Genomic DNA, 25,077 nt, shown 5'->3' on the forward strand with positions numbered 1-25,077 from the left:
TCTTCAGCATTCTTCTGTAGCACCACATTTCGAAAGCTTCTATTCTCTTCTTGTCCAAGCTATTTATCGTCCATGTTTCACTTCCATACATGGCTACACTCCATACAAATACATTCAGAAGCGACTTCCTGACACTTAAATCTATACTCGATGTTAACAAATTTCTTTTCTTCAGGAACGCTTTTCTTGCCATTGCCAGTCTACATTTTATATCCTCTCTACTTCGACCATCATCAGTTATTTTGCTCCCCAAATAGCAAAACTCCTTTACTACTTTAAGTGTCTCATCTCCTAATCTAATTCCCTCAGCATCACCCGACTTAATTGGACTACATTCCATTATCCTTGTTTTGCTTTTGTTGATGTTCATATCAATCCCCCTTTCAAGACACTGCCCATTCCGTTCAACTGCTCTTCCAAGTCCTTTGCTGCCTCTGACAGAATTACAATGTCTTTGGCGAACCTCAAAGTTTTTATTTCTTCTCCATGGATTTTAATACCTACTCCGAATTTTTCTTTTGTTTCCTTTACTGCTTGCTCAATATACAGATTGAATAACATTGGGGAGAGGCTACAACCCTGTCTCACACCCTTCCCAACCACTGCTTCCCTTTCATACCCCTCGACTCTTATAACTGCCATCTGGTTTCTGTACAAAGTGTAAATAGACTTTCGCTCCCTGTATTTTACCCACGTGGTACTGGCCCAAAAAATGACTGACCCACCTCCCTGTTAAGCCCATGGCCGGCACACTTGATAAGTGCATTGGTAATTGATCCCCTCTCCACTCTTTAATGAGTGGAGTCCAGGCAGGAAGTACACATAACAGCAAAATTCACAGCACCTGAAGAAGATGGCTGGGTGAGTCGTCAAAATATTGTGCATAAAACAGAAATGAAAACTTGCCGGAACACCTGGAAGCACACTGATAAGGAGTCATACTAAACCTGCACTCCGTGAAGCGAATCTCACGCCACTAATCCACATTCCATTCCAAGTGTTCCCCTGTCCACCTTAGGCACATGAAGGTGCTGGGGTTGTAATATTGTTCATAATGAATGCCTAGAGGTGAAATTGATCACATATTAATTGCCAAGTATTATCTGAGCTCTCCCAGTTAAATCTATAAAAGCAGTGAACAGTTCTGTTGCTTCCTCTTTTTAAGAATTTAAATTTGTTGAAAGTGGTTATCTGCTGGTATTGTTACACCAAGCCACCATTATGAGGCAGCTCAACACTGTTTTGAGTGTCATAACAATTGTTGAATATTCTAATCACTTCACTGTGGTGTATGCCAATTCAGTGGGCAACTTCCTGTGCTGACAATCCTTCTTGTCATAAGGTGACACTGTGTACATCTCCTAAAATTGAAACGACCCCTGTAGGCTCGACAAAGGCTGAACGGTGTACATAGGCTGCGTATACCCACACACAACTAGGCACAGCACATACTATTAAAATGCATAGTGAGAGAGTTTCTACCTTCACTACACAGACAGCTTATAAGCTAATGAAAACCCAACACTATACAAAAAACTGATAGGCTTATCAATCTCCATTCCAATTCTGTACAAGGATGAAAAATCTGTCCAACATTAACTTCGCAGACAATGAATCTAATCTACTTACAAAAGGCTTGAAATATAATTTAAAACCTAAATTACAAATATGAAACATCTAATAGCTACTACAAATGTGGTATTTGGTATGACAAGTCTGTCAGTTAAAAGCAAAATGAACAAACAGTTAATATACCAAAAATTGTGGAAAAGGAATTACACAAAAGTTAATGTATATAAACAACAAAGACAGAACACACTGCCCTCAAAGCCTCAAATAAACAAATTACATGCAAACAATGCAATTGCAGTAAAATCGGACAAAGGAAATGGTACCATTATAATAAACCACAACTATGTCAGGTTATGAAATTCTTCAAAACTAACATCGCAGAACTACCACATAACGCAACAAACAACTATACACCACAACTAAAGAAAATATAAAAAAACTGCAACATATACCACAAAAATTTGCGTATTTTAGCAAAAGCAATAGAAGACATACAAATTCCTCCTAATGGCAAATTGTCTCTTGTGACATTATAAACCTATATACCAACATTCCAGTACAGGAAACAAAAGAACAAAATCTTTTACACCATGGAAAAACTTTTACCACAGGAACATATGAAATCATAGATCTCCTTAAAACTACTTTATCCCAAAATTATTTTGAATTCACTGGAGAAATTTGCACCCACACAGATGGAGTGGCTATGGGAAACTGTTCAACTGGAACAATTGCAAATAAATTTCTCAACACATTACAAGAAAAGCTTTCAATTCACAGCAGCCAATACATAATGAAATCATCTATGTTATAAATACGTAGACGACACTTTACTGCTGATTGAGGGAAACAAAACAGACAGCAACAATTTCCTCAGGCACTTAACAACCTATATCTCAGTACCAAATTTACTGTGGAATTGGAAACAGATAATTCAATAAACTACTATGACCTGAAAATTAGCAAAGATAAAATCCACCACACATGTGACATATAAGGAAAACCTATCACCAAAGATAATATAATAAATGCCAACACTTGCCACCCTAAAACACAAAAGCATGCCATCTTCCACTGAATGATTTTAAAAAGTAGTCATTTTACCTCTAGATCAACCAACTATACAAAAAAAAACTGGCTGGAAACGCTCTGGAACATAGCCTACAGAAATGATTTTGATACCAATATAGTAACATCAGCTCACTACATCGTCACTGCCGTAACCAAAATTTACTGTCTCAAAAACTTTATTGACATAATAGACTATGAAAAGTGAATGTCATATGGAAATAAAACATACAAACCATAGATAAAATTCAAAGGAAAATAAGAACATTGAAATGTAAAATCATCTCCGGTAAGTTTGTTAACATATAAGTCACTTGATAATTGCAGTAAACCAAAACAGGCCTGTGATGTAAAATATTAAATATATTATCTTATTGCAGCTGGTTTTCGAGCTTTCATTTACATTATTTTAACCAGTGTAAATAACACAAACACATGCAGTGCCAATATTAATTCCAGGGGTACAGCTGTAGTAATTATTCCTTCCTCTGAAGAAGCCGTTTTCTTGAACACTGCCTAGATTTCTTAATGAGATGCATTGCCATACTTGACATTTTATTATATTTGTTGGGATGTTTACTTCTAACTTCAAATTATCAATTTTGATCAAATCACAAAAAAATTCCAATACCGCAATCGTTTTTCAGTGCATTAATATTTGAATCTCCAGCTTTTAACACCTATAGGAATTATCTGATAAATTTAGTTAAATACATTTCTAATTCTTCAAGAAATATTTTCATACATTTCGTAGGTGATAGGTGCAAAGTAGTTAGCTGTAAAATTTCCAATACTGTAATATTTGAGATTCTCTAAGAGAATGCTGTGAAATACACTGACAAATGCCGCTGAGAAGTCACAGAAAAAACAGTCTGTAATAATCTGTTGTTTTAACTTTGTATAATCTGACTCTTGCCAAGAACAAGGGAAGCTCTGTGGAGAGACTGTTCCAAAATCCCAATGGACACTAATTAAGTAACTTATTTTGAGATTGATGTGTTAATGTTTTTGAGAGCATAACCATTTTTAGTACCTATTAATAATATAGGAGAAGCTTCACTGTATTCAAATTCTTACATTCTTAGGCACTGAAAAGTAATAGTCATAACAATGTCTGGAATGACAGTGCCATTTACAAACAATCTCTTGAACAAAGTGATGCCTAGTTTTTGCAATGTTTATAAATCAACTAGAGTGGAAGAAAAACTCTCACTATTAAATTACATACCTCATTGTAATTGTAAACTGTGATTTGTGCACCTGTTCCTGAGAAGATGCTTTCTATAAGTGGCTTGACACGGCGCCACTCTAATCTGTCAAGACCACACCCAATGCGAGGCATTGCAATTTTTTTCACATTGTTCTCAATAACATGTTGACGCATAGCCACAAGACTCCTTTCTAGTGTTTCCATTGTTGGTTTCCCAGTACTCTCACGTTTAGTCACAAGGTAATAAATGAAGCGGCCATCACGTTCCAGCATTGCAACCTGCCCTTGTCGTTTACGTTGATCAAGAAGCTCATCCACATGTTTGAACACCTGCCTGCAACAGGAAAAATAGTACACTCATTAAGTTTTGAAGTTACAGGAGAGCCTTGTTTACAATACAACATTAAAAAAGAGTGAATGTGGGCATTAATGTGGCTGCAACTTGTGAAAGAATTAGTTGCACTGATAATGGCAAAATGTTAATGCCCCTCTTATACGGAAGTGTAAATTTATGGGTTTAAAAATAGGAAAACCAAATTGTGCCCCATGAAGTTTGGAGTGTCATGTTTTAGTCAAAAGCAAGTGTATGATTTCCCTTTGTTGTTGCCTATTCAGGCCTTAAGAGGGGAGGAAAATATATACAGTGAAGTATGATGACAACAAAAAGTGCATTCACACTTCACTGTCACCAAAAAGCCTTAATTAAACAGTCTGTCATGTAAAGAAAGTGATAAGCAAGTGACTGAAGGCGCCAAAAAGCAATCACTGATTGTTAGAAAAGTGATAAAAAATAAATCCTACTAATAATGGATGACTTTCTGTGAACACATGATGGCTGTTTATGTGTACATCTGACTGAAATTTCAAGTACAGAGTGTGACGCTCGAAAATGAAAACACAGGCATCATGAAGGAAACTACTTTACTTACGGGCCTATGTGGAGATAGAATATCCACCTTTTTTTGTTTAGGGTTCATTACATTAACTGTGAATTAGCGTTTGATGTGCGTTAATATGTAAATTTTATTACAATATAGAAATTTGTTGAAGCAACAGAAAAACCATAATAAATTGAGGTAATACAGAGCACCTGCCTTTGTGAAGCTGGACATTGTTACACAAGAAGGGATAGCTGTATTCATTTGTCATTTAATGATAGTAAGGAAGTATTTCACTTAGTACAAGGAGGTTGCTGTCGATGTCTATACAGTTTAAGTTAAGGTTATGACTGGGTTCAGCTTATATTTCTAAAGTTTGATTTTTTCTTTGGTGGTGGTGGTGGTGGGGATGATGATGATGATGATGATGATTATGACGATGATAATGATAATAATAATAATAATGTTGCTCACAGAAGTAAAATGGGAATTAGGTCCTCAAACACCCCCAGCAACAGACAGACTACAGACAGACTGCAGCCCACCACAGGCTACAGAAGACGCACCAATACAGGGACGACCACAGTGCCAGAGGAGGAGGAGAAGGAGAAACAGCCACAGCAGGAGGAACACGGCCACTCCACAACAAGTACACAGACAACAGGGCACCAACACTCACAAACACAACCCGGACACCAACTCGACAACCCACATAACACACCCACTCACCACAGAGAATACACAGGCGCCGCCCACAACTGTCACATGAACAGCTGACACACAGGCCAGCCCTCACCAGACACCAACACAGGAACAAGCGGCCACTAACACGACCAACAACACAGGCTGACATGACCAACATTATGTCAACAATCCAGAGAATAATGGAAACATTATTCCCCGGACGCACGACCACCGAAATAGTCACGAAGATTATGGGGTGTGTCTCACAACTCTCCATGCAGTTCATGTCGAGCACGCTCAACTGGACTAGCTTCCAAGCCACTATCACACCACTTTTTACACTACTACATGGATAGTACACCACACCAGCCCTGAAATGCAGACGCTAACACAAACTCACAGATCCTGTTTTGGAATACCAACGGGATCGCAAGCAAAAAAGCCGAAATGGCCGCGTTCATGGAGCGAAAGGGTATCCGAATCGCTCTTGTGAACTAAACACTGCTTACACCTCGCAAACAACTGAACATCCCAGGGTATTGTGTCTATCGTACCGACCGAGCGGATGGCAGGCGGATCGGCAATCATCATACACAGAGACATGGAACACACGAACATCGAGCTCCCAGCGCTTGAAAGACTAGAGGCCACAGCCGTCAGGGTCAAGTTCAACGGAGCCAACACCACACTGGTATCGATATACAATCACACGATATCAGCACAGTACTCAACATAGCACCACGGGTAATCGCCGCTGGAGACCTAAACGCAAAACACCACGATTGGAATTCACGAATACGAACCTCCAAAGGCAAGAAACTGTACGAACACACACTAGGCCGAAACTACATTATACTTGGGCCGGACGTTCCCACATTCGTGCCTACACAGGCTCGACATAGGCCAGACGTGTTAGACATAGCCCTCATAAAGGGCATCACATGAACACTCAACCTTACGGTTGAAAACGATCTGGACTCAGACCGCATGCCTGTAATACTGCACATGGAAGAAACACGCAGGACATCGAACCACGCAGGATGCTTAACTACAAGCGCGTGAATTGGACACTGTTCAAGGAAACGCTTGATAGTCGAATTCCTCACACCCACGAAATTAACGACACACAGCAAATTGATGAGGCTGTGGAGGATCTCACAACTGCCGTCCAAGACACAATGACTGACGTCATTCCATTTACAACACCAAGACAACACTCGACGGCCCTGCCCCAGGAAATCCTGGGCCTTATCTCAATGAGGAACCGCTTCAGGAGATACTGGCAGCGTACCAGGCGCCCGTTCTATAAACTGCACGTCAACAGACTCCAGGGCATAATACGGGATAAAATACAAACATTCAGAAACGAGCAATGGGGACAGAAACTCGCTGGGCTGGATACCACAGGTCCTGGCGTGTGGCAGCTGGCCAGACACTTCACCAGGGAGAAACATTACATTCCCACGTTACAAGAACCAGACAGCCCAGCCTACTCCGCGACGGAGAAGGCAGAACTTATGGCCACAACACTTGCAGCGTCTTTCAAGCCGAATCTGGTTCCTTCAGACCCAGTATTCACACTTGAAATGGACCAGGAGGCTACACGACTTGTAGCCCAGCCCTCGCGCAGCAAAATTAGACGTACTAGCACAAATGAAATCACATAGGCTATCAAGCACACAAACGCTAGAAAAGCCCCTGGGCCTGATGGCATTCAAAACCGTGTCCTCCAGGAGTTCACGGATAAAGCCGTAGAATACCTCACACACTTAACGAATGCCATCCTGAAACACCAACACTTCCCTGACTTTTCGAAGGTGGCCAAGGTCCTGATGTTCAGGAAGCCAGGGAAAGACCACTCCCTCCCATAAAATTACTGACCCATCAGTCTGCCGTGTTTGCTCAGCAAGATTGTTCAGAAGGTAATATTAAGACATATCACTGGGCATTGCATCGCCAATGACACCCTAAGACCGGAGCAATTCGGCTTTAGGAATCACAACTCGACAACACAACTCCTCTGCGTAGTCGAACATATAACACACGGCTACAACATGAACAAAGCCACAGGGGCCGTGTTCCTGGACATCGAAAAGGCTTTCGACCGTCTCTGGCACAATGGACTCATACGCAAACTAAGCAAAGCTGGTTTCCCGGACAGACTCGTACGTCTTACACTCATATCTCACGAACAGATATTTCAACACTAACGTGCAGGATAAACAATAAATACAACATGGTATCCAAGCTGGAGTACCCCAAGTAAGCATCCTAGGGCCCATCTTGTTTAACCTGTACATTAATGACTTCCCAGCCACACAAAACACGATGTTAGCTGTCTACGCGGATGACACCAACATCCTTGCGCAAGATTGGAAACCGTCGAACATCAATTCATGAATACAGACACCACTCAGAACAGCTGAGCCTTGGTTGGAGCAATGGCATATTAAAGTAAACGTTGGCAAGTGCGCAGCAGTTCCGTTCACACGCAGACATCAACACTGTGGTCCTATAACACTACATACACGCCCAATATGTTTCCGAGAGAGAGTCAGATACCTTGGTGTCTGGCTGGACCGGAAACTTACATGGGGGGGACCGGGGGACCACATCGAATACGTTGCCAACCGAGCGCGCGCGAGGCTCAAACAGCTCTACCCAATGCTCAACAGGGAAAGCACACTGATAGGAGGGTGTCGAGGTCCATATACATGACACTGATTAGACCTCTGATGACGTACGCAGCTCCCGTCTAGGGATATGCAGCTCCTACACGACTGCGCCGCCTGCAGATCATACAGAACAAGGTGCTACGAATCATTAGCAACACTCCACGCTCCACACGCACCATGGATCTTCACCATGAATACCGCCTTGATACCCTCAAGGAAGTATTCAAAAAACACGCCACACGACTAAACAGGAACTCGAGACACTCAAACAATCCTTTCATCCTCACTCTGGGAAACTACGATGACAACCACAGGTGGAAGCACAAGCGGCCAAAGACACTGCTAGCTAGGGCACAGCCACCTATGGTAAACTAACATACGCAAACAAGCGACAAACGTCGGCAAGCCCCTGCATATCAGCAACACTGACTGGCAACTATCAGCTGCTATTAGAGCCGACCAACAGGCCACAGCAGGGACACTGACGAGCTCGCCCACAGACGCACAAACAATCTGCCAACATTCCCTCACACTGTGCTTCCGGTATATGACCTATTGGACACAAGATCAATAATAAACCTAACTGTTGCAGGTTGCTGACACTGAACGAGGACTCTGTACCAGCACCCAGCGCCAGCCGCCGAGCAGCACAACCGCACAACGTCAAGGTATCGACATGCATGATAACCACTACTAACAAAGCCCATCCTTGCACGACCTATCGCATGCAGCAAGACAACCGCTACAGCTCTTACCACCCGACCTAACTATCGCAGAGGTTTTTTTCCCTTGGCTCCTGCCTTGGCACTTTTTTTCCTCTGCCCTTCAAACTGCTATCCTTTGTTCGATTTCGACCCAATCTATCTCCAGATGAGCGCGTATTAATGGTTAACCCTAACCAGACGTACGCAAACATCGCAGCACCCACATCCTGAACTCGCTTTAGTGAATACTAACCCTTATGCAGAGATGGCAGTAGACCTATTGTATTGGCCATCATGCCGGTGTGGGCGTGGAGGGGCTCCACCTCTTGTAAAAATAAAAAGGTCCTGACTAAAAGGCTGTGGAAAATAAATATCATTAGATGGTCACTGAGCAAAGCATTCTTGAGCTATGTGAAAATGCCATTAATTGGAAAGAATAAAGTTTGACAATAATTGTACCAAATATTACTCAAATGATATTGATCCCTTAACAATGCCGCATCTAGTGGAATGATCGCTGATGTGTTGTGGTGTTATTATAACCAGAGTGCAAATCATGGGGACTGATGACCTTAGCTGTTTAGTCCCCCTTAAACATCCCAACAACCACCACCACAAATCGTGTTCAGAATACGACTGTAGAGAAATGGCTAATATTGGACGTATTTTGGTTTCCTAAAACCAAACAAGAGACCAATTCAGATATTGGACACGGGGTACTATTAAGGATTGTAACCAAGCCACAGGTGAAGCAGTTTCATGTGTCCATCATTTGTGCTATGAGCGCAACAGACACTAATTGTATCTCAGAGGCTGCTTGAATTTGTGCACATCAATTGACTGACTGGCTAACTTCAATGCTAATTAACTTTAATGCTAATGAACTTGGAAATGGTGCAATTTATCAAAATTTTTTCTTAACTATTACTTCTCAGCACAACCTATTCTGCAACATCCTGATAAGCTTTTCAGGTTTTTCTGACCATCCTGTACGGAGTGTACAACAATGTAAAGCAATTTCAACTACCACTGCTGTGGGTATGTAGATTTTGAAAGAGCAGGTAACAGAACACCATTATTCTCCATTTAAAAATTTACTAGCCTGAGTTGTCACAAACTGAGGTAAAAGGATATTTCAGGAATGTTGTGTTCAGAGAGCTGCCAATGCCTCAAATGTCTGAGGTTTTTCTGTAGCAAATCAGGAATTTGTTATCATGGGAAGTCAACAGCATATGTAAACCAGCTGAATTCAATGAATTGGGGTTGTAGTGATTTGAGAATTTCTGCATAAATTCTAGAACTACTCGGCCTTCCACTGTCTCGGAACACACGATATTTTAGATGTGAGTGGGAAAAAGGAACCCTGTCTACTGTGTGTCACCTGTCTGTGTGTGTACGTCTGAAGTTTGTTGTGAGAAGACTAGACACGGCGGTCGAACGGCACTGACAAGTGCTTGTCGGTCGATCCATGGAGGTTGTAGTGAAAGCACACGGAAGAACCAAGAAACTACTGTGTTATTCTGTGATGTTTTGTAATTGTGACTATTGTTAGTGACAAAAGAACTGTTGAGTGGAGAAAGACTTTTAAGGAACTCTTTAACACAGACTTACTAGAGGCAAGACATGTTTATGATTTCTGTGGTTGTTACACCAACTCTGTTGTAAATGTGTCTTAATTATGTCTAATGTGAGACAACACAGATGACTTACAAGAAGTCGAATATTTATGTGAGATATGGCAATTTGTTCTTTATGGAAGTTGAAATATACAGACAGTGAACTAAAAGTATTCTTTGAGTACCTACATATTTCACAAGTAGAGAGAGAGAGAGAGAAAGTCTTATATGTTCCTTTAACTAGCATTATTCTTTGGGAAAGAAGGTTTTAGAGATTCCAGTAGCCGGCTAACCAGTGAAGAAGATCAGCTGCGCATTCACAAGTAAGTTGACTTGTGTAAAAGAAGTGGGAAGGCTGGAATCCAACTTCCCACATCCTTGACGTCACAAAATGTTGGGGGTTGGGTGCTGGGAAGGACAACTAATTTTCACAGACAAATCGAAAACATTTGTTTCGTGTTTTTCTTTCAGTCTACCCCACAACAAAACTGACAAGTACGAAAGAGAGAGAGAGAGAGAGAGAGAGCAAAAACTAAAACACATATTATTTTCCTAAAGAAAAGTTATACAATCAGAGTCATACGTAACTGTGATCGCTAATATCTTGATTTTTCATTAAATGGGAAGTCATCTGTGATATGTTCCGCTGTTACTATATCAGAAGATGCCAATCAGATAATTGACACAGGATCAGGGCTCATAGTTAGTGGCATTATAATAATGTCAGTGAGTGATAAATATAACTGCAACATAAACTTGGCCTTCAAAGAACAATGCAATAGCCTAAGAAAATGTCCAATTGGAAACTGCTGAAGTCTGCATTCAAATAGAAAGAGGCTGTGACATTCAGCAGGATGTTTACTGATATTTGCAAATTAGAGAAATTAATATAGGTTGAGGGGGTGACAAACCAGATACAATAGTTTAAAAAGCCAAATACAAGCCTTATAATAATAGTGAAAAACAATCAGAAAAAAGTATTGATAACATTAGTTTTATAAAAAACAATGGTAGGTGTTAAGCCCATAAGTAAGAACACAGTAAAACTGATTATGAAACCCAAAGCAAAGTACTGATTAAATGCTCAGTGAAACAATACTGAACAAGTTCTCCATAATTTTATGTTGTGCCTTCATAATGTCCATACACTACGCAAAAAGTTACTAGTACTGGAAATTATACTTTCACAGTAATTAAGAAATGTGTCTAAATGAGCACTAATTGAGGGATGCTACACTAGTAACAGTAAAATCAAACAACAGAAAATCTGGGCTGGAATAAAAACATGAAAAGGATGGACTGCTACTCACTGCATAGAGGAGGTGTTTAGTTGCAGACAGACACATTGAAAAATACTGCCAGATATTATTAGCCATCAACCTACATTCATCGGACGTAACAAAACTAAACACACATACCTTTGCGGATACGTAATTCACACACACACACACACACACACACACACACACACACACAGACTGCTGTCTTTGGACTCTGTGACTGTGTCGCAGGTGAGCAGCAATCTTTGCTGGGGTAGGTAGTGGGGGTATGCAAGAGGTGGGGGAGGGGGAGAGAAAGAAGGGTGGGAGGGGGAAAGGATCACAGAGTACGGTGGGGGAAGATATGTAATGTTGTCTATGGGAGCGATCAGGGATGTGCTGGTGGGGGCAGGATGCAGCTGCAAGGTGTAGCACTGGTGAGGGGGGAGGCAAAATGGAAAGGATAGAAGTACAGGAATGGAAAAGTACAATGCAGGTGCACTGGTACAATAGAAAGTGTGTGTGTGTGTGTGTGTGTGTGTGTGTGTGTGTGTGTGCGTGTGTGTATCTGACAGCATACAAAAACACATTGCTCTGATTACACTGGATATGCTGCGAGAAACTGTTCACCATACAATGTTACGGATGCTGCTTGTTGCTGTGTCAGTAGACCATACTGAACACAAGGTGTAACTTGTGACTGTATCCTAACAAACATGCCAGAGCCACCATCATTGTGTGTTTGATCATTCCTCCCATTTTTCTGCATCCACACCACATTCTGACTACTTACAGCACCATTTTTCAGCTGGTGGTAGAAAGTGGAACTATTATTTCTTCAGTGTATTCCACGAGTGCACCAATTAACAAACACACCTATTATGTTTAAATGTACTATATACAGCCTGCACTGAAGCACTTAGGACACCATCCGTTTAATCACGATCACCTGGTACCACCCATAAAACTGACATACATCTGAGGTCAAAACCAGAGCACATACATAAACAATATTTCCCATGCCAACAGATGTACAGCAAGAAATTAAGCTACTAGAAATTAAACACTCTGTAAGAATAATGTGCTGATTTAATTATGACAAAAATTTCAGAAATAACCTCGGAACAACTAACTCGTCTTATAATCTATCCTCTGCCAGTCTCATTCACAAGCGCTTGAAAATTGCAAAAATGAAAGACAGCCACAGAATGGTGACAAGGAACAGACCAGTTTCTTTAGTGTTGTAAAACATGAACTATGTCCACAGGCCTTGGCAGGCTACCGTATTTACTTGAATGTAAGCCGCACTTTTTTTCCGGTTTTTGCAATCCAAAAAACCGCCTGCGGCTTAGAATAGAGTGCAAAGCAAGCAGAAGTTCTTAAAAATGTCGGTAGGTGCCGCCACAACTTAGTTCTGCCGTCGAATATATGTAGCGCTACACAGGCATGCTTTGTAGGCACAAAGATAAATACTGGCGCCAAAACCTCTGCGTCAGTAAATAAATTAAAAAAAGGGTGGAAGACAAGCTTTTATCCTCCGCGCCGAGTTTCGACCACTTCATGTTCATACATTATCCAACAAAGTAAATACAAATTCCGTATTGTTCATCTTCGAATGTAGCAGCATTTCAATGTACTACGAAAACCCGACTGGCAAGAATGTTTAGAATGTTTGTCAATATGCCCAACTCTACGTTCTGAATTTTTTCCTATCTGTGAAAAGAGATGGTTGCTAATAGGAACTTTTATAAATTGTGAATCACATGCAGTATTCTCATCACCATAAGAATAATACGAATATAAACATTTTGCCATATATTGTTTTGTGTTTGCTGCTATCTCATTTAAATCCCGTCTGCGTAATAAACCACAAAACTAGAGTGAGACAACAGCAAACGCGGAAGAATATACATATCATGTCATGTTTATATTCGTATTATTCTTATGCTAAACAGTGATACAGTCAGAAATGAAGCGAGGCAATTGACTAGATTTTTAAATCTAAGATGACTCTAATTTCTGTGCAGAATGTAATGTACTAAAGAGGCGCCTGCAAAGATTTTAAAACAGAGAAAAATTTTCGCTAAACTCTCATTCAGAACATCTTCTATCATACGCAGTCTATTATTTGGTTCTTGTTGATCATTATCAAAGAAAGCAGCAGTGTAAGTAACAACAAGTAGCAGTCTCTTGCCATTGTTTTGTTAATGAGGCGATTCCTCTCTCTCTCTCTCTCTTTTTTTTTTATTTTTTTATTTGTAAGCAGCGGTAGCGCGCACAAAAGCAAGCCATGCCGCGATCGGCGACAGGCCGTAAACACGCAGTATCAGAGTACGACAAACAATGCATGACACAGTACAGTAATGCATTTTCAGCGTAGAGTGACGTAAACACCTATAACAAAGAAAACTGCGCTTATCAGATCAAAGAAAAATAAGCAATCAATTCAAACCAGATGAAGCACGTGAAAAAGGAAGGGTACCCGTATAAATACGGACGGAGCGCCTGACGCATAGCAATGGCTACCTGGTAAAGCTTAACTGCTAAGCTTACGACTCGAACCAAACTACTGTAGCTGTATCGTCATTCATTCGACCTAAATTGTCTCATATTACAGTGGACCAACTTTGTTTCGATTTGGAGATGCGGCCTAAAACTTTTCTCTCCCCTTGAATTTCGAGTCTCAAATTTCAGGTGCGGCTTAGAGTCGGGAAATTTTTTTTCCTTGATTTCGAGTCTCATTTTTCAGGTGCGGCTTAGATTCGAGTGCAGCTTAGACTCGAGTAAATACGGTAATTGGTACTAAATGATCGCCATATCACCCTCTGCCAATGGTGTCACTGGATGTGGTACGGATGGGTGTAAGCTCAGCATACCACTTTCCCGGCCATTGCCAGTTTTCGTGACATGGAGCTGACACCAATCGGTCAGGCAGTTCATCAACTGGCAACATGAGGCTGAGTGCACTCTGTTCCAATCTTTCCACCAAGGAATAATCCTTGGCAGTACTGGAAACTGAACCTGGTTCCTCCACATAGCAGTCACCTTTGCTGACCACTCAGTTACAAAAGCTGACAATTCCTTAGCGTCAGTCTCTTACAAAATAGTGGGAAATCTCGTTCAATCAATTGGAATAGCCATTTTTTCTGGATGATACATTGCAGGCAATAGATGGGCTGTAATGGAGCATATAGTATGAAATAGCCTCAGTGAGGCCTTTTGCAGAGGGACTGCTCATCATTACAGTTACGATGTCCCTAAGTGGCTAGACTGTACAGAAGTGAGATCAGCTGCTGATGTGAAAGTATTATTGGTGTTTGGAAATTTTCATGAAGATGGGAGTACCTCCATATTAAGGGTGGCTATATTAGTGCTTCAACCATAACAAACCTACCAACCACCAACAATACCAGCTATCTACACTTCTCATATTGTAAGTAACAGTAATACTGAGAACTATGAATCTGATGCTAGGAACTTGTTTGTAAACGTGGAAAAAACTGTTGCAGTGGACATTTTCACCACACAGACTAGGACATCAACAGATCACTACACTGAGCTAAATTGAGATCTAAGAGACGAAAATTTTGTAACCCCCCCCTCATATGCACATGCTAGAAGATGTAACTATCCCCAAAGAACAAAATCCATAAGAGTAGGCCTGTCTATAAATCCATAAGAGTACAAAGCGATGGAGATTTCTTCTGAACAGCACATTGCAAGGCATCCCAGATACACCCAATAATGTTAGTGTCTGAGGAGTCTGGTGACCAGGAGAAGTATTTAAACTCAGAGAGTGTTCCTGGACGAACTCTGTAGCAATTCTGATGTGTGGGGTGTCACATTGTTCTGCTCAAATTGCTCAAGTTCATCGGAATTCACAATGGACATGAATGGAAGAAGACCAGACAGGATGCTTACATATGTGTCACCTATCAAGAGTTGTATCTAGATGTATTGAGTCGTATCTAGATGTATCAGGGGTCCCATATAACTCCGACTGCACAAGCTCCACATCATTACAGAGCCTCCACAGAGCTTGAACAGTCCCCTGCTGACATGTAGGGTCCATGGATTCACGAGATTGTCTCCATACCAGTACACATCCATTCCCTCGATACAATTTGAAATGAGATTCGTCTGACTAGGTAACATGCTTCCATTCATCGACAGTCCAATGTCAGTGTTGATGGTCCCAAGTGAGGCATAAAGCTTTGTGCCGTGCAGTCATCAAGAGTTCACAAGTGAGCCTTCAGCCCTGAAAACCTGTATCGATGAAGCTTCATTGAATGGTTCACATGCTGACACTTGTTGATGGCCCAGCATTGAAATATGCAGCAATTTGTGTTATTTATTGACACTTTCTGAAAAGCTGTCACAAAGGCTCCCTCGGACAGCAAAGTGACATTAACAGTCGTTCTTTGTTTTTGTTATTTGTGTTTTGATGGATGGGAAAACGTATGTTGTAGTTTGATCTGTTTTCAATTAATTAAAACCCAACTATTCAAACAGATAAAAATGTATTTTGCGAACACAATTAGCTGTCCTTGATAGCATCTATGACCGCTTTTCAGAGGAACTAGGAGAAAACGTACCTACAACCAATATTTTTTTTGCTAGTTTTTTATTTGGGTTTCAATAAATGAAACAATTAATTGTTAAATGCTCGGTGAGAATTGTGAAAGCAGGGAAAGCCTTTGTGGCTGTGAATCTCATCAAGGATTGCCTGGTTGACTCGGCAGCTTGTATTTATCCAGCAGACCTCACGGAAAAATTTGAGAAAATAAATCTTTCGCCTCAAACTGTTGCTCGCCGAGTCAAAGATATGGCCCCAGATATGGAAGACCAATTAATGGAGGGAGCGGCAAACTTCGTTTAATTTTCTGTCGTTCTTGATGAGTCCATGGACGTTACGGACATATCTCAGCTCATCATATTAGTTATGGGTGTCGACAACAATCTGCGTGTCACCAAAGAATTTCTTGACCTTATACCAATAAAAGACAAAACCAAGGGTTTGGATATTTTTCTAGTCATGGAAAACATGTTCGAGTCAATGTATTTAAAATGGGAACGTCTGAGCAATGTAATAATGGAGACCTTGCGCTACAAGGGATATGCACTGGATTCCTGGGTTAGGTCAGGTCAAAAATGGCTAAGTTGGCTGTTCCTTATTCGCAGAAGTCCATTGTCTGATACACCAGGAGGCACTTTGTGCGAAGATTGTCAACATAAAAAAACCACCACGGGACAGTCCAGTGCAGAGCAGTGCTGTGCGGTCTCACTTGTTCTGCAGCTATCTCTCTTGCTCCTATGCTGACACTAGCAATGCAAGGTCATGTAGAGGGCCCAAAACAACACTGCCTTGTGCCTGCACCTGCCAAGTGCGATCCTTGGATGAGTCTGCTTTAAGTTCACTGAGGGGAAAATATTGGTTCTGAAAGTTAGGATAATGTGCGTATCTCTAGTACCAAAATTTTGCCTATTCAACGTAAGAACTGGTCAGCAATTCTGTCTCACAATTAAATAGCTATCATGAGTTTACTTTTGATACACACAAATAATAAAAAAAGAAAATATTCAATTACAACTGAATTTCTGTCATTTATCTTTGTACGAACATATCTGAGAACAAAATTAATCACTGAAATAACGACTGTGAGGCAATAAGACTTCTGCCAGTAACATAACTAAACTCAATAATACTACGACTGAATGAACACCTGCAAAATATTTTTCCTGGAGAAATAAAGGTAATATACTTACCTCAACAATTCTGAAATTAAATGAAGTATTAATTAGAAGTTATTAGTTTTTTGATAAATTTAAGCAGCATGATCTAGAAATTTCAACGTAACTCTTGGGTATTATTACCATGGTAGGTGGAACATTAACTCAATTGAAACAGGCAAAAGTCATGGCATGGCTGATAAACAAAAAACAGTTAGTACCACATTAAGGTTTGCTAAATGTGCACTTCTATACTTGAATCATTTGTGTCTCGACATGATGTTGAGATAGGTATTTCAAATGTCAAAATGACCAAGGCAGCACGTATAATCAAAATGTAAAACTGGCTATTAGGAAGTTTATGAGGTGCCATCAGTAACTCGAATGCTGTTTTCTGTTACATGTTCACAGCTCCACACACTGATCCTCCATAGGTGTGTGGCTGGCTTTCTCATATTTTATGCATTCAAAAATTAAAATTAAAAACAATTAGAACAGATTTAAAAAATAAAATATTGCTCTTTCTGTAGTTCGTGATTGCACTGAATGATAGATATCTATGCAAAAGAGGTAATAATCTTGTTCATAAATGAAATTTATAAGAAGATTAAGTGGTTATTCAAGAGTAGATTATGCAAGAACCAACCGAATGTGTAATAGTACGAACACATACAAGAGGACGAACAACACTGACTTTGCAAATTTGCATTAGCTTACAAATTAGAAGACAGGAGATGTCATATGTTCTAAAAGATAACACAATACTTTGTAAAGACGAAATCCTTTAAAGGCTAATATATGAAGTGGGAAAAAAATGTGGTTAGAAGCATACATACTTAAATGTGACAGCTATTCCACTCCCCATGCGCATATCCTCTGCAACACAGTGTGCAAGGGAGTAGTCTGGTGGCGCAGTAAAAAGATCACCATAAATCTCTGTGATAACTTGTGGTTCACCTGTAGTTCTCATTCTGTGGTCACGAATGTTGTGATTATTCACATTCTGGTTATAGTTTTGACCACGATCACCTCTATTATCCATTCCTCTTCCCCTCTCATTCACATTCTGGTTATAGTTTTGGCCACGATCACCTCTATTATTCATTCCTCCTCCCCTCTCTCTATAAGTGTTGTCATGTCTATTGGCTCTGTCATTTTGGAAATTACGTGTGCCATAATTATGCTCGTCATTTCTGTTTGGTGGCTGATAGAAAGATCTTTCATTGCGTTTCCATCCCACATCACTTGCTCTTCTATTTTGTGATCTGGTATCACCCCCTACAAAATTGTATTAAGAACCATTATTATTTAATCACTCAAAATTAATAATGTTAAAAATGTTTCACACAGAAAAAATTTTCATTTAAGATAATATAACTGAAATGCTATGATATAGTGGATCAACTAAACAACAAAATTTATGATTAAGGGTTTCCACAAATTACTGCAACTACTCACCTTTTGTTTTATTATTAAATTTTTATTTGCCACTACCAATTTCAAATTGCCTAGCAATTCATCATCAGATGGTACATATTCCTTGCATGTTTGCAGCATTGTGGGGGTTGTGTAGCTGTGGCAAAATGTACCAACAAGCCATGTGAGCACTGAATGTGGAAAGTATTATTCACATTATGAGATCAATTTAGTTGCATTACTTACAGTTAGTAGTACCTGTTGTTTTGTTTTTCGTGCACACACTGTTTTGGAAAACATAATGTATGTTTTCCAGTTATGTTAATTGTACATCACTTCACAAATTTAGCCACAGATAACAACTTCCACATGCTCAAAAAAACAGAAATAAACCAAGGAGCATGATTAAAGTTATGCTCTAAGTCTCTGTGCTGGAGAAGTTTCTCTGTTCACAGCTTGAGTTGGAGACTGGTGACAGTAAGTACATATCTATTTATATTATATTCATTATTGCAAAAACACCATAAATTTACAATACAAACTTGACATGTGGTATTTACAAAATCTATTAAATAATGAGTTTGGACAATATTTAATCTATAATTTTAGTGCTTAAATTACATTTGACATTTAACTTGATGCCTAATAAGATTCATCATACTTACGAAATGAACATTAAAGTTTCTCTCTGTCTCTCTCTCTCTGTGTGTGTGTGTGCACTTGATAAAAAGACTGCTAGATATCTAATTGCTAAACTCAACTAGCCTGACTGTCAGCAAAATTAAGTCAAAAGAACAAAATGCTGTAGTGCATGAATCAAAATAGTAAAGAAAACCTAAAACAGAACTCCACAGGAGCACCCATAAGGAAGCTACAACACTGAAACAAATTAATAAAAAACTAACTAACAATAATGCTCTTGTTGTTAGGCAGAAAAAAGCAATACAGCAGTCATAATGAATGAATGAGAATATACAGGGTGTACCATAATTAATGGCATAAAGACATACAGTTGAAAGTACATGATACCAGAAGCAAAAAAGTCTTGGTAAACATAGGATCTAAAATGCATACCTTAAGAGCTATGAGCAATTTTTCATCTTCGATACTGTGAAACAAATCTCTTCTATTGTGAGCTCTTTGCTTTCCATTATTTTGGGAAGTGGCAGTATGGACTAAAACAAGAAAAAATGTCCAGTAAAAAAGCAGTCTAAAATGCATGCATTAAGAGCTATGAGCACTTTTTCTTCTTCTCTACTTTGAAACATAACTCTTGAAATGAACAAATGCTCATAACTTTTAAGGCATGCATTTTAGAGCACCAAAGATATCACTGTATCCAGCAAAGGAAAGTTTACATTCCTCACATAGTTAACCTCTACACCAACATACCAATAACTTACAACACCCTGAATAACTGAGGATAACTTACTGCATCACAAAAAATTAGGCAATGCAGGAATCTACGAACTAATGGATATGCTTGAGTTGGTGCTATCTTACTATTACTTTTTCTTTTAGTAACAAAGTCTATATTCAGCAATGGGCAGTAGCTTAGTTGGCCTACTAGCTGACATCTATGTTAATGATCTAGAAACAATTTTTTTTAAAGCAAATACAACAGAAAATAACAAAATCATTTATTATAAACATTTTGTTATGTTGATGACATCATGACAATAAACACAAATTCCAAATTTACAGGAAGCCCACTACATCAATGTCGTTATAAATAACTCATTAAGCCACACCAAGCAACACAAATTAGTATTTTTCAGATAAGCACTCAACCATGTAACCAAATTCCACACTGAACCTGAGGTAAAAACCAAAGAACTAAATATTTTCAAAACAATAACCCACAACAATGCTTACGACCTGTCCATAGCTGACGTATTACACTACAAAATCAAAAAACTCCAAAATACACACATCAAAAAACACTTTGCACCACCTTGGTTCTGTACAGAAATTCGAACAGAGATACATAATCATTTCTGCCCCTTTTATTGCTCATGAAAACCACACATTGCATGTTGTACCACCATACAGCGAGACCTTCAGAGGTGGTGGTCCACACTGCTGTACACACCAGTACCGCTAATACTCAGTAGCATTGATGCATGCCTGTATTTGTCGTGGCACACTATCCACAAGTTCATCAAGGCACTGTTGGTCCAGATTGTCCCACTCCTCAACGGTGGTTCAGCGTAGATCCCTTAGAGTGGTTGGTGGATCGTCCATAACAGCCCTTTTCAATCTATCCAAGGCATGTTCGATAGGGTTCATGTCTGGAGAACATGCTGGCCACTCTAGTTGAGCAATGTCGTTATCCTGAACAAGGTCATTCACGAGATGTGCACGATGGGGGGATTGAATTGTCCTCCATGAAGATGAATCCCTCGCCAATATGGTTGCACTATTGGTAGGAGGGTGGCATTTATGTAGTGTACAACCATTATAGTGCCTTCCATGACCACTGGTAGTGTTCGGTGGACCCACATAATGCCACCTCAAAACATCAGAAAACCTCCACCTAGCTGTACTTACTGGACAGTGCGTCTAAGGCATTCAGCCTGACCGGATTGCTTCCAAACATGTCTCCGGCACTTGTCTGGTTGAAGACATATGCAACACTCATCGGTGAAGAGAAAGTGATGCCAATCTTGAGCGGTCCATGCGGCATGTTGTTGGGCCCATCTGTAAAGCGCTGCATGGTGTCATGGTTGCAGAGATGGGACTTCACCATGGACATCAGGAGTGAAGTTGCACTTCATGCAGTCTATTGCGCACAGTTTGAGTCGTAACATGACGTCCTGTGGCTGCATGAAAAGAATCATTCAATATGGTGGCATTGCTGTCAGGGTGCCTCCAAGCCATAATCCGTAGGTAGTGGTTGTCCACTGCAGTAGCAGCCCTTGGGCAGCCTGAGCAAGGCATTTCATCGACAGTTCCTGTCTCTCTGTATCTCCTCCATGTCCAAACAACATCGCTTTGGTTCATTCCGAGATGCCTGGACACTTCCCTTGTTGAGAGCCCTTCCTGGCACAAAGTAACAATACAGATGCCATAGAATCACAGTATTGACAGTCTAGGCATGGTTGAACTACAGACAACATGGGCCGTGTATCTCTTTCCTGGTGGAATGACCAACTGATCGGCTGTTGGACCCCCTCCGTCTAATAGGCACTGCTCATGCATGGTTGTTTACATCTTTGGGTGGGTTTAATGACATCTCTGAACAGTTAAAGAGACTGTGTCTGTGATAACAATATCCACAGTCAATGTCTATCTTCAAGACTTCTGGCAACCGTGTTGATGCAAAACTTTTTTTGATGTGTGTAGCATCAACAAAACAGTTTTCGATTGCAGAAGAAACTAAATTTATCTCCATGCCTTTCCTCAGTAATATTTCATATTAATCTGCAAAACACAAAGGCAAAGTAAGTTTCAACACAAACAACTAAGTACAAAACCAAATAGTTCATAACAGTAGAAGAGCTAAACCACCATTTCACAAAAATGGTATATGTAAATTACCCCGTGACAGCTTCTCCTGCTGCTACATGGGGCAAACAGGATGAAATTTTAGTTAGTGGCCCACCTCATAAAGTTGTCATTCAATTACAGTCATCAAAACAAACCTACATATTCCATACTGTAGACAAAGGAATAAAGGTGAATCTCGTGGAACAATTACAGATTTTTACCCATAACAACAAATCAAATGACGCCATCTTAAATGAACAAACTGACCTAGCAAACAAAACCCTTCACACACACACACACACACACACACACACACACACACACACACAGAGAGAGAGAGAGAGAGAGAGAGAGAGAGAGAGAGAGAGAGAGAGAGAGAGAGAGAGAGAGAGCTTCATGCAGAGCTCTAATGTTTATCTCATAAGTAATGATGAATGTGTATTAAACATCAAGACAAAAGTCAAAAATAATTTAAGCACTAAAATTGTAGTTGAAATATCAAACTCATTGTTTAATACATTATGTAAATAGTACATGTTAAAGTCTGTAATGTAAATACATGTTATTTTTCCAATAATGAATATAATAGAAATACATATATACTTACTGTAGCTAGTCTGCAATGCAAGCTGAACAAAGAAACTCTCTGCTCCAGCACAAAGTCTTAGAATGTAACTTTAATCATGCTACTTTGTTTATTTACGTTATGCAAAGCATATGGAAGTTGTTAAGTTGTTACCTGTGGCTAAAATCATGAAGTGGTATAACATGTTTTCCAAAACATTGTGTGCACCAACAACAAACCAACAGATACTACTTATTGTAAGTAATACAACTAAATCGATCTCATAATGTGAATAATTCTTGCCACATTCAGTACTCACGTTTTGTTTATACATTCTGCCACAGCTACCCAACTACCAAAATTCTGCAAACATGCAAGGAATATGTGTACCATCTGATGATGAATTGCTAGGCAATTTGAAACCAGTAATGGAAAATAAAAAATGAATAATAAAACAAATGGTAACTGGTTGCAATAATTTGTGAAAACCCTTATTCATTACAGTCAGTGTTCCACATCCATAACTGATAAAAGGTTTAAAATATTTTTTTTATCATTAATAATGTATCTAGAAATTTAAAACAACCAAAATCAATCATTATGCACATATTCTGTTACAATAATTGTGGCCAATGGCAGCTCATTGTTAAGTCCATGGGAGAACATCCACCATTAAAAAGAACACTTCTAAAATAAATATTCAAAAAATAAAAGTTGAAAGATAAAACTTAAAAATTCGAGTAACATCAACCTTGAATATAACTAATTAAATAAACAAACAAGCATTATCCAGAATCCAATGCAATGAAGAAGAAGAAACAAGCTATATATACCTTGACCATCAAATATTTCACCCCAGCCATAATAAAAAGACTTTGATGAATAATAACCCAATTTCTAAGGTATATATCTGACAAATTTAGTTGAAAGGAAAGGTATAAATCATATACAATGTGTACAATTTGCTTCTGCCATTTTTCCCCAACATTTGAGGCTTTAATGAAACAAATTGGTTACACATGTATCGTTCAAAGTATTTTCCATTGCTGGCCACTACTTCTCTCATCTTTCAGGCAATGTATGAGCCCTGCGTCGAGAAAATTGTTCATCTTTTGAAGTGATCCACGAATCGATACAATTTGTGATTTCTTCATGAGATCAGAAGTGTTGGTCAGCCAGGCCATGTGCCACTGATCTCAACATGTGATAGTCAGAGGGAGCAATGTCTGGAGAATACGGTGGGTGGGCCTGTAAGTACTGTGCTGGTGACAGGAGGTCCACAGCAAATATAGTACGGTTTGTCGCATCAGTTGTTTCTAACATACATAACATAAACTGTTAAAAAGAAAAGTAAATAACTCAAGTATACTAAGGAAATAGATGCTGGAATGGTCTCCCTTCATTGCTCAAGCATTTCTGACACTGCTTAGGAATTGCTCATTATGCTCTGCGGTTCCCTCTGGTAAATAGCAGTAATTTCTTCACAAATTTAAGTTATAAGTCCATATAAAATATGCGATTTTGATTTGTACGTTTTTCTCTTTTAAGACCCCTCCAGACATAAAAATTACCGAGTGTTAAATCGTGGGAACAAGGAGGCCATCTGTTGTTGGCAATAACTCTAACCTGAAACATGTCACGAATTTCCTGTAGTGAGAAGTTGGCCATATGTGCTATCACAGAGTCCTGGTGAAGGGTCGTGAGAGAATGTTCTCTCTCTGTTAACTGGCCAAAAAAAAGCTGCAAAATGGTTGCCACATATCTCTCATTGTTAATTGTTTCCTGGGAGGAAAAAAAGGAGGCCTATTATTCTCTCACTGCTATTAACAAACCACGCTATTTTTTTTTAATCATGCAGGGATGCCTTTTATATTACATGAGGTTTTTCAGAACTAATAACAAGTTATTTTCTCAACATTGTATCCACTTTGATGGAACAATGATTCACATGAAAATAAAGTTAAGTGAGGGGCACTTTCTTTGTAATGCACCCTATTTACAATCCATTCACAAAACCACAACCTTATTGCCCGGTCACGCAGTTTCAGTTATTTTGTAGGGCAGTAATTTCAGTAACTTCGCAGCCATTTGAACAGAGCCATGGGAAAATCCTATTTGCTGAGAAAGATGTGAGGACACCTTTACAGAGCATACCACTGTTTTCCAGAATTTCTTCACGAGTACTGGATGTGGTTGTCTATGTTCCCGGCG

General features: G+C 39.6%; 1 protein-coding gene across 4 annotated transcripts in view; it reads right to left on the minus strand.

Annotated features, from left to right (window-relative positions):
* Positions 1-25,077, minus strand: part of LOC126419310 (transcription initiation factor TFIID subunit 1-like) — a 167,106-nt gene that overhangs the window by 24,555 nt on the left and 117,474 nt on the right. For all 4 annotated transcript variants that reach the window (XM_050086488.1, XM_050086489.1, XM_050086487.1 and 1 more), the window contains 2 exons: positions 18,233-18,674; positions 3,869-4,184 (listed from right to left, as the gene is read on the minus strand). In XM_050086488.1, the coding sequence (XP_049942445.1) occupies positions 3,869-4,184; positions 18,233-18,674 (758 nt within the window). The remainder of the gene's footprint in view (positions 1-3,868; positions 4,185-18,232; positions 18,675-25,077) is intronic.

This window comes from Schistocerca serialis, chromosome 9 (genome assembly GCF_023864345.2).
Source record: "Schistocerca serialis cubense isolate TAMUIC-IGC-003099 chromosome 9, iqSchSeri2.2, whole genome shotgun sequence".
Classification (NCBI taxonomy): Eukaryota; Metazoa; Arthropoda; class Insecta; order Orthoptera; family Acrididae; genus Schistocerca; species Schistocerca serialis.